The sequence below is a fragment of the Papio anubis genome, chromosome 20, assembly GCF_008728515.1.
Source record: "Papio anubis isolate 15944 chromosome 20, Panubis1.0, whole genome shotgun sequence".
In the NCBI taxonomy this organism is placed as follows: Eukaryota; Metazoa; Chordata; class Mammalia; order Primates; family Cercopithecidae; genus Papio; species Papio anubis.
Genome location: NC_044995.1, coordinates 48,501,722 through 48,517,978, shown reverse-complemented (window position 1 = coordinate 48,517,978; position 16,257 = coordinate 48,501,722). Strand labels below are relative to the sequence as shown.

Sequence of the window (16,257 nt, the reverse complement as noted above, 5' to 3'; positions counted from 1 at the left end):
CATCCATCCATCCATCCACTTCATCCATCCGTCTATCCACCCACCCACCTATCCATCCATCCATCCATCCACTCATCCATCTACCCATTCATTCATCCACTCATCCATCCTCCCACCCATTCATCCACCTACCCATCTATCCACTCACTCATCCACCCATCTACCCATCCACCCACCCTCCCACCCATCCACTCATCCATTCATCCACCTCATCCATCCATCCTTCACTCACCCATCCACCCATGCATCCATTCATCCATCACACACCACCCATCTAGCCATTCATTCATCCATCCATCCACTCATCCACCTATCCATCCACCCATTCATCCATCCATCCACTTGTACCCACTCCATCCATTTCCATTCATCCAATTCCATCCATTATCTATCTATCTACTTCATCCATCCATCTATCCATTCCACGACGAGATTCATTCCATCCATCATCTACCTGCCTGTCCACCCATTTACTCAATCCACCCACCCATCCATCTCTCCATCTACTCCATATCCATCCATCCAACCATCTATTCACCCATTATCCATCTACCCATCCATCCATCTACCCATCTATCCACTTACTCATCCACCCATCTACCAATCCACCTACCCACCCACCCATCCACTCATCCATTCATCCATCCATTCATCCACTCATCCATCCATCCTACTCACTCATCCACCCATTCATCCATTCATGTATCACCCATCCACCCATCCATCCATCCACCCATCCATCCATCCACTCATCCCTCTTTCCATCCATCCATCCATCCATCCATCCACCCACCCATCTACCCATTCATTCATCCACTCATCAATCCTCCCACCCATCCATCCACTCATCTATCCCTCAACTTATCCATCCATCTATTCATCTATCCACCCACCCATTCATCCACCCATCTATTCCCTTCCATCTTTCCAACCATCCACCCACATTTACCAACTTCTACTCTGACCTTTAGCTATTCACTAAAGAAGCAGAAGAATCAAACTCAGCTCCTAACCTTGTGAGGCTCTCCATCTTGTGGAGGAGACCCACAGGAAACAGATAAATTGTGAACCTTCCTGGTAAAGACTATTGCAGAGGCCAGAACAATAGGTTTGGGGGATTTAGGGAAAGGAAGGCCAAACACGGGTAGGTCAAACATAATTCCTGTCTCTGGGCATCATCTTGCACACCTGCTCAGTTCCCTGCCATCAACCCATGGAAATAGATCTTGCTAAGGTCACCAGTGACCCTCTAACTGCCAATCCCAGCGTCATTCTTCTCACTGTATTCTTGATCTTTCCTTTCCTTGACCTTTGACATTGGCCATTGCTCTGCTGGGTTCGGGTTAGGGTTGCTGCACTGGCCATTCCCAACTCTGTCTGCCAGCTAAGGTGGTGTCCAGCCACCTCCCCAATGCCCCTAGGCCCCTCAGACTCAACCTGTCCCAAAGGACTCTATCTTTACCTTTTCATCCCCAAGCCCACTGGCTCCAATGTCTACCCCCATCACCTTGACAAAAAACTCGGGTGTCATTTTTGACTTCCTGTTCTAATTCCCACACTCATCCACTCCTGCCCATTCCACATCAGAAACAACACTTGACCCTTCCTTCCTTTCCATCCCCACACCCACTGTCCTGGCTCCTCCTTTCTCTGAGTTTCCTGACTTCCAGCCTCACCCTCTAGTCCATCCCCCAGTGTTGATGACTACAGGGATCACCTCTGAGCTCCCCAGATCAGGCCTCCCCAGGCCTGGTCCTGACTGTATAGTCTCTATTTCCTCCTCCCCAGCAACCCCTTCAGGGTTAGGACTAGTGAACTCCAATTCATCTGTCAAAACCCCATTAATGTCCCCTCCTCCAAGAAGATATTCCCTCCTGGGTCTCTGATGCCTCAACCTGGGCTCCTCCAGGTCCCACTCCTGACTACCTGGGGGCCTGGAGGTGTCTACATAGAGCTTTGCTTCCCCTAGCTTGGCAGCTCCTTGAAGGCTGGGACTAAGAAACTCCTACTCATCCCTCAGGGCCCCAGCTCCTTTGCCCCTCCTCCTCCTACAGGAAGCCTTCCCTGCCCCCTAGGCTGGGCCTAGGTGGAGCGCTCACCGCAGGTTGGTTTTCTGCACGGAGAAGCAGTACTCGTTGATGCCAGTGGTGGGCATGCGGCTGCGAAGCACGTCCTGAGCCGTGGGGACGTAGCCCTCCTCGGTGATGCGCTCCAGGTGGGACAGGTAGCTGCAGAGCGAGGAGTCCTGAGGCCCAGCCTTGCAGCCAGCCTCCCTTTGCTTCCCAGGCCCCTACAAAAGGCCCAGCAAGGACCCTGCTGGGGCTGCTTGGGGAGGAGAGCTCCCTGGGTGGGGATGGGATCCCTGGGCTTGGCAGATGGCCCAGGAGCATCCCCCATCTGAGGCAACGGAGCCCCAAGGAAAAGCAGCTTCACACGCAGAGCAGGGTGACCCAAAGGATGGTGTGACATGAGGAACAGCCTCATCGGGGAGTGGTGTCCCCTGGGAGAGCTGCTAAAGTTTAGAGTCCCCCAAGAACAGGGTCACTCTAGGAACAGGGTCCCCCCAGGAATAGGGTCACTCCAGGAACAGGGTTCTCCAGGAATAGGGTTCCCCCAGGAACAAAGTCCCCCCAGGAACAGGGCTCCTCCAAGAACAGGGTCACTCTAAGTAATACAGTCCCCCCAGGAACAGGATCACCCCAAGAACAGGGACACTCCAGGAAAAGGATCAACCCCAGAACAGGATCCCCCAGGAAATAGGGTCTCCCTGGGAACAGAGTCACCCCCAGGAATAGAGTCCCCCCAGAAACAGGGTCACCCCTGAAATAGGGACCCCAAGGCACAGGGTCACCCCAGGAACAGGGTTCTCCAGGAATAGGGTCCCCCAGGAACAGAGTCCCCCCAAGAACAGGATCACTCTAGGAATACGGTTCCCCCAGGAACAGGGTCACCCCTGAGACAGGGTCCCCACAGGAACAGGGACCCCCAGGCACAGGGTTACTGTAGAAACAGGATTCCCCCTAGAACAGGGTCTCTCCAAGGAACTGGATTCCCTCAGGAACAGGGTGACTCCTAGAACAGAGTCCCCCTATGAATAGGGTCACCGCAAGAACAAGTTCACTCCCAGAACAGAGTTGCCCCCAAGGAACAGGGTCCACCCAGGAACAAGGTCATTCCCGGAAGAGAGTTCCCCCAGGAAAAGGGTCACCCCCAGAACAGGGTCCCCCAGGAATTAGGGTCCCCCCTGGAAGGACCTCATCCTGGAGCAGGACCACCTCATAGCCCATCTGCGCCCACAATACCTCCTGCTGCAGGAAACCAGCCAGCCTGGCCGCTGCCCTCAGCCCCTCCCCACGCGCCCATCCCCCGCAGACCCCAGACTCACTACACGGCTGAATCAAGCAGGTGGAATTCCCGCCGGCGCTCATAGCAGGCCCGGATGCCGGCATCCCTCCACAGCCACTGCATGGCCACGGCGTAGCGCTTCTCAAACGTGGTCACTTTATAGGGGTCCTGGCTCATGACCAGGCTGGCGTGGTGCTGGGGAGGGAGGACGGAGGCAGTTAGGGTAGCCCGTCTGAGTGAGGCTGCCCTCCCCAGGCATCTCTGCAAGCTCCCGCGTCCCTCCCTGAAACACACTCTCTTCCCACTGCCCTTCTTGTTCCCCAGAGCCCCCGAGCCCCCCACACACCTCTAATTTGTCCTCCGTCTGTTTGTGCATGGATCCCCGGAGAGAAAAGCACAGGCCAGCACATGAGGGGCTGCAGACTGCACATGTGCTCGGGCGATCTCAGGCTCAGGGGGAGCATGGCACCCACAGGGGTCAAGGGCAGCCAGCCCTGCTCTTTACACTAGCTGGCTCCCAGAAAGCACGGCACTCACAGTCCCCCCATTCTATACAGGAAGCCACTAAGACACAGAGCACTGAAGCAATCTGCCCCTCACAGGCCCCCCAACAGGCGCGTGAACCCTGAGCTGCCCGCCTGACCCTCGGCTTCCCCTTCTTTTCCACAAACAGCTCTGGCTCCCTCCAGGCACTACTAGCATTGCTCAGACCTTTGTGATGGACTGAGTGTTGTGTGTGCATTTCTCTGTGTTTGTTCACGTACAAGTGTGCTTGTGTGTGTATATAGACGTACACGTGTGCATGGGTGTGTCTGGGTGTGTGATTTGTGTGCGTATTTGTGTGTGGGGCACGCGCATGTATCCTTGGGTGCATTTGTGGGTGCGTACATAGGTGTGCTTGCGTGTGCATTTGTATGTGTGCACACATGTGCGTGCATGTGCATGGGGGATTGCATGCAGGCTTGTATCTTTGTGTGAGTTTCCGTGTGTGCATGTGTGTATGTGTGTGCATGTGGGAATTTGCATGCACGCTTGTGTGTGTTTGTGTGTGTGTACACGTGCATGGGCGTCTTTGGGTGTGTACATTTGTGTGTGCACTTATTTGTGTGCATCTGTGTGGGGGCATCTGCATGGATCGTTGTGTGCATTTGTGTGTGTGCACGTGTGTGCGTGTATGTGTGTATACTTGTGTGTGCACTTGTATGTATGCACGCATGTGCACGTGTGTGCATTCATCTGTGTATGTGTGTGGACATGTGCATGTGGGCATGCATGTGTATCTTCGTGAGCATGTAGGTATGTGTGTGTCCTTGTGCACGTGTGTGTGTGCATACCTGTGCGTGCATGCATGTATGTGTGTGTACATGTGTGTGCACTTGTATGTATGCACACATGTCTGGAGGACATGGCCTTGCCCCAGGGTCTAGGGACCCTGCCCTGCCCTGAAGTCTGGGGAACTTGGCCCTGCTCCAGGGTCTGGGGAACCCTGCCCTGGGCCCTTGCCTGCCCTGATGGCTCACCTTGCTCTCAGGCCTGCTAAAGGGGATCTGCAACCGCTCCATGGCCTCGATCATGGCCCGCATGGACACGAAGATGTTCTGGTAGACCAGGGGCCGGAAGCCCTTGCGCTCCTCCTCTGAGTAGCCGGCGCCGTGGATGATCCGCATCTGCTTGATGAAGGTGCTCTTCCCGCTCTCACCAGGGCCTGGGGACGGAGCAGCAGAACCACTCAGCCCACCACAGGGCTCCCACCTCCGACACCCCAACCCCACGTCAGATACCCCCAACTCCACGCCAGGCCTCCTGGGTTCAAATCCCGGTGCAGCTGGGGCATCACTCAGTGACCCTAGGCTAGCGACTTTGCCGCTCTGTGCCTTGGTTTCCCCATCTGTAAAACATGATCTTCAGGCTGGGCATCGCGGTGGCTCATGCCTGTAATCCCAGCACTTTGGGAAGCTTGTGCCAGCGATCACCTGAGGTCAGGAGTTCGACCAACTCTGGTCAACATGGCTAAACCCCGCCTCTATTAAAAAATACAAATTAGCCGGTGGTGGTATGTATCTGTAATCCCCAGCTACTCGAGGCGAGGCAGGAGAATCGCTGAACCTGGGAGGCAGAGGTTACAGTGAGCTAAGATCGCACCATTGCTCTTCAGCTTGGGCGACAGAGCGAGATTCTGTCTCAAAAAAACAACAACAAAAAAACCCAAAACAAAGCACAAACTAAAAAACATGGACCTCAACACACTATGCCTGCTGCATCAAAGTGAGGGCCAAATTGAATTAGATTATAAATATTCTACAGTAAGGGTCAATAAACTCCTGCCCATGGGCTGTGGTCCAGCTTATTTTTTGTGTGGCCAGTAAAGTTTTTGTGGTTTTATTACTTTTTGCGGAGCAGGGTTCTACGGGTTTTTTTCTCTCCTTTTCTCTTTCTCTCTTCTCTTTTTCTTTTTTTTTTGAGCATGAGTCTTGCTCTGTTGCCAGGCTGGAGTGCAGTGGCATGATCTCGGCTCACTGCAACCTCTGCCTCCTGTCTGCTTCATTCCCTCCTGCCTCTAGCCTCGAAAATTGACTATTTCCTCGCATCATGCTGCCCAGCTAATCTTCTATTTTAGTAGAGACAGGGTTTCAACATGTTGGCCAGGATAGTCTCGATCTCTTGACCTTGTGATCCGCCTCTGCCTCTCAGCCTCCCAAAGTGTTGGGATTACAGGCGTGAGCCACCGCATCCAGCCATTTTTTTTGAGACAGAGTCTCTGTTGCCCAGGCTGGAGTGCAGTGGTGCAATCTTGGCTCACTGCCACCTCTGCCTCCCGGGTTCAAGCGATTCTCCTGCCTCCCAAGTAGCTGAGGTTACAGGCATGCACCACCACCCAGGTTAATTTTGTATTTTAGTAGAGTTTGGGTTTCCCCATGTTAGCCAGGGCTAGTCTCAAATTCCTGGACTCAAGTGATCCATCCACCTCAGCCTCCCAAAGTGCAGGGATTACAGGCGTGAGCCACCACGCTCGGCCTATTTTTATTATTTATCATAACAATACTAATAAGTATTATTATTTGCTACAATAATTTCAGGTAGAGAAACTTTTACGAAAGAAATAACATAGGATAATAGGGCAAGGAGTAATTAGGTGACTATGATAGCCACGCAGTCAAGGAAGGCCGCTCAGTGGAAGTGACTTGTGAAGGCTGGAAGGTCACTCTCAAAATCTTAGAGGGCACACCAAGCAAAGGGAACAGCTCGTGCAAAGGCCCTGGGGCAGGACCGAACCTGGTATATTGGAGGAAAAGTGAGGAGGCTCATGTGGCTGGAGCAGAGTGAGGACGGGGAGAGAGGGAGGAGGGAAAGGTGGGTGTGTGCAGGGCCTTGTAGGTTGCAGGGCGGTCATGGGCTTTGACCCCGAGGGAAGTGGGAGCCACGGAGGGCTGTGGGCAGAGGAGGGACAGGCCCTGACTCAGGTGATCACAGGCGCCCTCTGGTGGCTGCTGCAGGGAGGACAGACTGTGGGGGTGGGGCCGGGACCAGGGCAGAGGGGACTGGGCTGGTTCAGATGAGCACCCGTGGGGCTGGACCAAGGTGGCTGTCATGGAGCTGGAGAGAAGAGGACACATTTCAGAGACACCGAGGAGACAGAATCGACCTGACCTTACTGACAGATGGTACAAAATCTGGCAGGGTCCTTGCAGGGCCAGCCACAGAATTTCTGGGGCTGGGTGCAAGCTGAAACTTCAGGCTCTTCTGAACCTGGAACCCTCTGTGACAGCCCAGTTGACGTACCTGCCAAGCCGGCCCTGGGTCCGGGATGCTGATGCTGGAATCTTCAAGAGCCTGGGACTAGAGGTTCAAAGACCCCAGCTCAGCTCCCGGCTAAACTCTGACATCCCAAGGCTGCCCTTCCCCCTCTCTGTGTCTCAATTTTCTCCTCCGTAAAATGGGTGTGATCCACCAGGTGGGAGGTGGGGGCTGGAGGCTTGACCAGTATCTCATCTGGCTCCTGAGAGCACCAGCATGGGCCCCTCCCAGCGACGGGAGAGGGGATGGGACTGCTTCTGCCTCCAGGGTCGGGGTGCAGAGGGTGGGGGTGCGGGTCGGTGCAGGCAGAACTTGATCGAGCAAGAGCAAGCGGCAGCAAAAAGGGAAGGGGTGGCTTGGTTGGGGTCCAGAAAGAGGAAACGGGAGCAGAGGAGAAGGCCGAACAGGGAGAGGGGCGGGGGTGTCACCCCCCATCTCCCCAAAGGGCTGTCTCCAACGCCGCCAACTCTACCCAGCAGATGCCACCTGCACACTGGAGAGCCATGTGGGCAGGTCGGGGGTGGCCGCCTCGCCTCTCCAGTTCTCAGTTTCTTCAGGGGTCACGTCTATTTGGTTCAAAGTCAAGAAACAGGCTTTTCTTGTCTGGGCACAGTGGCTCACGCCTATAATCTCAGCACTTTGGCAGGCCGAGGCGGGCGGATCACTTGGGGTCAGGAGTTCGAGACCAGCCTGGGCAAAATGGTGAAACCCCGTCTCTACTAAATATACAAAAATTAGCCTGGTGTACTGGTGGGCGCCTGTAATCCCAGCTATTTGGGAGGCTGAGGCAGGAGAATTGCTTGAACCCGAGGCAGAGGTTGCAGTGAGCTGAGATTGTGCCACTACACTCCAGCCTGGGTGACAGAGTGAGGCTCCATCTCCAAAAAAAAAAAAAAAAAAAAGGAATAAAAAAAGAAAAAGGCTTTTCTCTTGCTGTAAAGGACATTCACACGGAAATTATATATATTTAGTCAGACGTAGTGGTGCACACCGGTAGTTCCAGCTCCTCATGAGGCTGAGGCAGGAGGATCATTTGAGCCCAGGAGGTTGAGGCTGCAGTGAGCTATGATCACTCCATTGCACTCCAGCCTGGATGACAGAGCAAGACCTTGTCTCAAAGGAAAAAAAAAGGTTTCCAAGAAAAATTAAAAACTAGGGCGGGGGGCAGTGGCTCATGCCTGTAATCCCAGCACTTTGGGAGGCTGAGGCAGGCGGATCACAAGGTCAGGAGTTCCAGACCAGCCTGACCAACATGGTGAAACCCTGTCTCTACTAAAAATACAAAATGCTGTCTCTACTAAAAATACAAAAATTAGCTGGGCGTGGTGGCTCACACCAAATCCCAGCTACTCAGGAGGCTGAGGCAGGCGAATGGCTTGAACCTGGGAGGCGGAGGCTGCAGTGAGCTGAGATCACACCACTGCACTCCAGCCTGGACGACAGAGCCAGACTCTGTCTCAAAAAAATAACAAATAAAAAATTACTCAAACAACAACATCCCCCAGGTCCACAATCTGACATTCTCTGATGCAGAGCTGTGAGAGCTCCAGATTCCTGAATTTATTGCATGTTAGGACGGGGACATGTCAACTCATTAATATTCCTGCAGCAGAACATAGAAATGGAGTCAGTGCAATAAACAAACATCCTCCCATCCATTTCTTTGAGTTTCTCATGGAGACACTATGGGGGACCATCTAGTTTTTGGAGCTTTGGCTATTTGGTGCTAGTAGCAGAGGGGATTGTGAACCTGCTGGCCCTTGACTAGGTGTCCCTGTCGAGCTAAGAGCTGGAGTCCCACCATCTCACCTGCCTCACCACTTGTAGAGGGGACAACTCTCTTTTTTTTTTTTTTTTTTTTGAGGGGGAAGCCCCACTCTGTCGCCTTCAGGCTGGGAGTGCAGTGGCTGGATTCAGCTCACTGCAAGCTCCGGCCCTGGGTTCACGCCATTCTCCTTGCCTCAGCCTCCCAGTAGCTGGGATTATAGTCGCCTGCCACCATGTCACAATTTTTGTATTTTGTAGAGACGGGTTTCACCATGTTAGCTAGGACGGTCTCGATCTCCTGATTCAGTGGATCCACCCGGCCAGCCTCCCAAAGTTCTGGCATTACAGGCGGAGCCACCGCGCTCCTCGCCGGAGAGGGAGACAGTCCTTAGCCCCATTTTCATATGGGGAAACTGAGTCTCGGGTCCGTTGAAGGAATTGCTGTGGGTCACACCTCATTCCTTCAAGTGCAGGCCTGGTGAGTGGCAGAGCTGGGATTCAAACTTAGTTCTGTTTCTTGAGTCCAGAGCCTATGGACTTTTATTTATTATTATTTTATTTATTTATTTATTTATTTATTTTGAGACGGAGTCTCTCAGCTTCTGTCGCCTTTGTGGCTGGAATGTAGCGGGCCGGATCTTGCCTTCACTGCAAAGCTCCTCCTCCCCGGGTTCTCAATGATTCTGTCTCTGACCTGAGGGACAACATGGAATGGATGGATCTGATCTCGAGGGATCCCACTGACTGGTCCCAGGACAGAGTCCATCTTTTTGAGACAGGGGACTCACTCTCTGTCACCAGGTTAGAGTGGGGCGGTGGCTCGATATCGGCTCACTGCAACCTCCGCCTCACAGATTTCAAGCGATTCTCCTGCCTCAGCCCCCAGAGTAGCTGGCATTACAGGTGTGCACCACCACGTCCGGCTAATTTTTGTATTTTTAGTAGAGACAGGGTTTTGCCATTTTGGCCAGGCTGGTCTCGAACTCCTGGCCTCAAGGAAGCCACTCGCCTCGGCCTCCCAAAGTGCTGGGATTACAGGCATGAGCCACCTCGAGCCTATGGGCTTCTAAATTATTATACCTGGAGGTTCCTTTACCCTGCCTGAATAGTTACAGCAATCATAATAAAAATTACAGCGAGCATGATTTAAATCTTACCGTCTTCCCAACCCTGAGCCCAGAGACTCTGTGGATCCCCAGTTAATCCCCATAGATTCTATGATTTTCCCATTTGCAGATGGGACACCGAGGACCAGAGAGGTTTAGTGACTTGCCTTGGGTCACACAGCAAGTGGAACCCCAGGGGAGTAAACTTGGAGTCGTGTGGGTTCTTCAGCAACAAAATGGGGCACAGCCAGTTAAGCTGGGGTAGGCGTCATTAACATGTCAGTTAAAGCAATGTTTTTACGGACTCTGGGAAGCTAGACAGCTCCTTGGGGTGCATCGTTGAGCCCAACTGCTCATGAATGGACTTTTTGAGCTCCTGTCCCCCAGTTGCCTTCCAACCCTCAGATCTTCTTCTTCTTCTTCTTCTTCTTCTTTTTTGATATGGAGTCGCTCTGTCGCCCAGGCTGGAGTGCAGTGGTATGATCTCAGCACACCACAACCTCCACCTCCCGGGTTCAAAAGATTCTCCTGCCTCAGCTTCCCGAGAAGTGGGGATAACAGGCACCCGCCACCACGCCTGGCTAACTTTTGTATTTTTAGTAGAGACGGGGTTTCACCATGTTGGCCAGACTGGTCTTGAACTCCTGGCCTCAAGTGATCCACCCACCTCAGCCTTCCAAAGTGCTGGGATGACAGGCCCGAGCCACCGCACCCGGCCAGGACTGGACCTTTTGAGCTCCTGTCCCCTAGCTGTCTTCCAACTCTCAGATCTTAGTTCGCCCCAAAAGTGCAGAGAACGAACAGAAGTCTCAGCAAGCAACAGTTGACTTTATTTTGTTGCGATGCACTGGTTTGTTTGGTTTTTTTTTTCCCTCTTCTGCTTTGTTATAGGAAATAAATGATAATCCTGTTGCCACCTGCAACACGGATTTCGTGACTCAGGGATGGGTCATCACCCGAAGCCTGAAGAGCTGCATCAGAACCCCCTCTTTGCAGTCCATCTTCGTCCTGAAGCCGCAAAGGATTCTGGGACCCCTCCAGTGGCCCCCAACCCTCGACAGCCCCCAGCTTCTGGATAGAAATGGGGGGAGTGATCTGTTTTAGGACACCCCCTAAAGGCCATGCGGCCCAGACGGGAAGCTCCTGCTTCCTCCTGGGCAGGGAGGAGGAGAAGAGGAAGTGGAACTGGCAGATGCCAAGAAGGAACTGGGTTAACCGTGCCAAGCCCCGGCCATCACAGGGCAGCTGGAGCCAGCCATGTGCACAGAGTCCAGCACCAGGCCCTCACAGGAAACGCAGCTCCTAGGGAAGTGGGGAGCCAGGCCGGGCAGCCAGAGGGGCGGGAGGCTCGGCCTCTCAGTCCCGCTCTGGCTCAGTCTAGCTGCTGACCCCCGATAAATCCTGCTGCCTCCTTGGGCCTCATTTTTCCCATCTGGCACTGGGGTTCTGTGGTGTTTGTCCCCCAAGGCAGGTGAAGAGGGCAGTCAGGAGCATAGACTTTGAAACCAGAATTCTAGATGCAAGTCCCAGCTGTGTGACCTTGAGCAAGTCACTCTGCCTCTCTGAGCCTCAGTTTACCCTTTGGGAGGGAACTAGCAGTGCCTGCCTCAAAGTGCTAAGAACAGGCTGGGCACAATGGCTCACATCTGTCATCTCATCACTTTGGGGAGGCCGAGGCAGGTGGATCACCTGAGGTGAGGAGTTCAAGACCAGCCTGGCTGACATGATGAAACCCTGTCTCTACTAAAAATACAAAAATTAGCCGGGTGTGATGGTGCATGCTTGTAGTCCCAGCTACTTAGGAAGCTGAGGCAAGAGGATCGCTTGAACCCGGGAGGCAAAGGTTGCAGTGAGCCGAGATCCAGCCACTGCACTCCAACCGGGGCAATAGAGTAAGACTCTGTCTCAAAAAAATAAAAATAAAAATACGTTTTTTAAAAGTGCTAAGGACGGCCAGGCGCGGTGGCTCAAGCCTGTAATCCCAGCCCTTTGGGAGGCCGAGGAGGGTGGATCATGAGGTCAGGAGATCGAGACCATCCTGGCTAACATGGTGAAACCCCGTCTCTACTAAAAATACAAGAAACTAGCCGGGCGTGGTGGTGGGCGCCTGTAGTCCCAGCTACTCGGAGGCTGAGGCAGGAGAATGGCGTGAACCCGGGAGGCGGAGCTTGCAGTGAGCCGAGATCGCGCCACCGTACCCCAGCCCCGGAGACAAAAAGAAAGGGTAAGACAGCCAACCACAACAAGAAAAAAAAAAAGTGCTAAGGACAGAACTGGTCCCTTTCACAGTTTTATTTTCTTGTTGTGGTTAGCTTTCTTATCTTTTCTTTTGCTTTTGTTTTTGTTTTTATTTAGAGACTGGGTCTTGCTATGTTGTCCAAGCTGGTCTTGAACTCCTGGGCTCAGGAGATCCTCCTGCCTTAGCCTCCCGAGTACATGGGACTACAGGCATGTGCCAGCATACCCAGCTCACGACTTCATTCTGACCCTCCCCCTTCCCCAATACGAGGAATGCTTCATGTCAGGGACAGACCCACCCCCACTCTGGTCCTTTTTGCCATCTTCCTCAAAAGGGTCAGCCACTTCCAGGTGAAAAAAAACAGCTTTCGGATTCAATTCCTGTTTCCAAGAAGGGACAGAGGTCTGGAGGTAGCCCTCAGACCTGTCTCCAGGGATGAGGTGGTTTAAATCGCAGTCCACAGTGCTACCATCAGTGCCTGGGGACATGTATGACGTCCCCTGCCCTCCGTCGGTAGAAGGGGCTTCCTGCTTTGGGGCTGGCTGAGTAGTGCCCAGAGTGGTATGTGGAAGGGACTTTCCCAGCTGCAGGAAGGAATGATACCATGTCTGGGGGAAGTTCCCCCCAAAAAGGTTTCATTCATTCATTCAGCATTTCTTGAGCATCTACTATATGGCAGGCTCATTGTACACCTGTGATAGATGCTGGAGACACAGGGATGAAGACAGATGTGGGCCAGGTGTGGAGGCAGCTCATGCCTGTAATCCCAGCACTTTGGGAGGCCGAGGTGGGCAGATCACAAGGTCAGGAGATCAATACCATCCTGGCCAACACGGTGAAACCCTGTCTCTACTAAAAAAAAAAAAAAATACAAAAAATTAGCCAGGTGTGGTGGTGGGCGCCTGTAGTCCCAGCTACTTGGGAGGCTGAGGCAGGAGGATGGCGTGAACCTGGGAGGTGGAGCTTGCAGTGAACCCAGATCGTGCCACTGCACTCCGGCCTGGGCTACAGAGCAAGACTCTATCTCTAAAAAAAAAAAAAAAGAGAAGGAAGATGACAGATGTGGTCCCTACCCTTTTGTTGCTTGTTTTATAGCTGGAGAGATAAACAATAAACAAGTAAACAAATAGTGAGGGCCAGGAAGAAAAACGAAACAGAGGAAGGGAAAGGAAAAGATAGCGCTGTCTTTATAGCTAGGGTAGTCAGGGAAGGCTTCTCTGAGGAGGCGACACTTGGGTTGAGACCTACGTGGAGTGAAAGGGCCAGCCAGACAAAGGTCAGGGATAAATGACCTTGAGGTTTTCGAGGAAAGAGCACTAAAAGTGATAAACCCCTGGCTTGATAGATCAAGAAAAAAAATGAGCAAAGGCGGAAATGATCGATAGCAAGAGCAAAAGAGGGGACATCACTGCAGATCCTACAGACAGTAGTAGGAGAACAAGGGAATGTCATAAATGTTATGCCAATAAATTTGATAACACAGGCAAAAGGGACAAATTCTTTGAAAGACACAAATGATCAAAACTCACACAAGAAGTAGATAGCCTAAGTAGTCCTATTTCTTTAAAATAATAAGTAAGACATATCAATATGATATGTCATAATATGACCATAATATGACACATTAATATGTCAAAGATAGATAGATAGATAGATAGATAGATAGATAGATAGATAGATAGGTAGATTTTTTTTTTTTGAGACAGATTCTAACTCTGTTGCCCAGGCTGGGGTGCAGTGGCTGGATCTCAGCTGACTGCAAGCTCCGCCTCCTGGGTTCACGCCATTCTCCTGCCTCAGCCTCCCAAGTGGCTGGGACTACAGGCGCCTGGCACCAAGCCCAGCTAATTTTTTGTGTTTTTAGTAGAGATGGTGTTTCACCGTGTTAGCCAGGGTGGTTTCAATCTCCTGACCTCGTGATCCACCCGTCTCGGCCTCCCAAAGTGCTGGGATTACAGGCGTGAGCCACCACGTCTGCCTGAATTTTTTTTTTTTTTTTTGAGATGGAGTTTCGCTCTTATTGCCTAGGCTGAAGTACAATGGCATGATCTTGGCTCACCGCAACCTCTGCCTCCAAGTTCAAGCAATTCTCCTGCCTCAGCCTCCCACGTAGCAGGGACTACAGACACCTGCCACCATGCCCGGCTAATTTTTGTATTTTTAGTAGAAACGAGGTTTCACCATGTTGGTCAGGCTGGCCTCGAACTCCTGACCTGAAATGATCCACCCACCTTGGCCTCCCAAAGTGCTGGGATTACAGGCGTGAGCCACTGCGCCGGGCCGCTACCAAATATTTAAGGGAAAAAAAGAGATAATCAATGAAGACCAAAGAAGCTGAGTGGCCAGAGCCAAAGGACTGATTATGAGCGAAAGCAGCAGAAGCTGCTTCCAAGAGGACCAGGGTTTGGATTTGATGCCATAGCAGATTTTGCTGGAGAAATAAGTGGGTGAAAAAAAAATTTTTTTGGAGACAGAGTCAGCTTTGCTCTGTCGCCCAGGTTAGAGTGCAGTGACATGATCACAGTTCACTGCAGCCTCGACCTCCTAGGCTCAAGTGATCCTCTCACCTCAGCCTCCCAAGTAGCTGGGACTACAGGGACACACCACTATGCCTGGCTAATTATTTTATTTTATTTTATTTTTTTATTTTTTATTTTTGAGACGGAGTCTCGCTCTGTCGCCCAGGCTGGAGTGCAGTGGCACGATCTCGGCTCACTGCAAGCTCCACCTCCCGGGTTTACGCCATTCTCCTGCCTCAGCCTCCCGAGTAGCTGGGACTACAGGCGCCCTATTTTATTTTTTTGTAGAGACAGGATCTGGCTATGTTTCCCAGGCTGGTCTTAAACTCCTAAGCTCAAGTGATCCTCCCACCTAGGCCTCCCAAACTGTTAAGATTACAGGAATGAGTCACTATGCCCAGCTGAAATATTCTTTTCTCTAGTTCAGCAAGAGGGATCAAGGCTAGAGTTGAAAAGGCCCTTGACTGGGTGCAGTGGCTCACGCCTGTGAGTCTAACACTTTGGCTCACACTTTGGGAGGCCAAGGTGGGAGGATCACCTGAGGCCAGGAGTTCAAGACCAGCCTGGCCAACATGGTGAAACCCCGTCTCTACTCAAAATACAAAAATTAGCCGGGTATGGTGGCGGGCACCTATAACCCCAGCTACTCGGGATGCTGAGGCCAAAGAATCGCTTGAACTCAGGAGACGGAGATTGCAGTGAGCTGAGATCGTACCACTGCACTCCCGCCTGGGTGACAAAGTGAAACTCTGTCTCAAAAAATAAAAAAATAAAAATGAGGTTGGGCACGGTGGCTCATGTCTGCAATCCCAGCACTTTGGGAGGCCGAGGCGGGTGGATCACGAGGTCAAGACTTTGAGACCAGCCTGGCCAACATAGTGAAACTCCATCTTTACTAAAAATACAAAAATTAGCAAGGTGTGGTGGTACACACCAATAGTCCCAGGTACTCGGGAGGCTGAGGCAGGAGAATCACTTGAACCCAGGAGGCAGAGGTTCCAGTGAGCTGAGAATTTACCACTGCACTCCAACCTGGGGGAGCAACACTCCATCCAAAAAAAAAAAAAAAAAAATGAGGCCAGGTACGGTGGCTCACGCCTGTAATCCCAACACTTTGGGAGGCCGAGGCTGGCAGGGGTGAGGGCGCGTGGCTGATCGCCAGGTCAGGAGTTCGAGACCAGCCTGGCCAACATGGTGAAACCCCATCTCTACTAAAAATACAAAAAAATTAGCTGGGCCTGGTGGCAGGTGCCTATAATCCCAGCTACTCAAGAGGCTGAGGCAGGAGAATTGTTTGAACCCGGGAGGCGGAGCTTGCAGTGAGCTGAGATCGCACCACTGCACTCCAGCCTGGGCGACAGAGCGAGACTCTGTTTCAAAAAAAAAAAGAAGAAAGAAAAGAAAAAAGAAAGGGCCCCCAGTAAAGGTGCGGTTCCTGGGGATCCCCTCCTTCCCACTCGATGTTCCCTCTCTTTCCTCTCGGCTG

At 52.2% G+C, this 16,257-nt stretch overlaps 1 protein-coding gene across 1 annotated transcript in view; it reads right to left on the bottom strand.

Moving 5' to 3' along the window:
- GNA15 (G protein subunit alpha 15) overlaps nucleotides 1-16,257 on the bottom strand; it is a 29,058-nt gene that overhangs the window by 10,282 nt on the left and 2,519 nt on the right. Inside the window, exons 2-4 of the mRNA XM_031660132.1 lie at nucleotides 4,866-5,050; nucleotides 3,386-3,540; nucleotides 2,100-2,228 (exon numbers count right to left, since the gene is read on the bottom strand). Of these exons, the coding sequence (XP_031515992.1) occupies nucleotides 2,100-2,228; nucleotides 3,386-3,540; nucleotides 4,866-5,050 (469 nt within the window). The remainder of the gene's footprint in view (nucleotides 1-2,099; nucleotides 2,229-3,385; nucleotides 3,541-4,865; nucleotides 5,051-16,257) is intronic.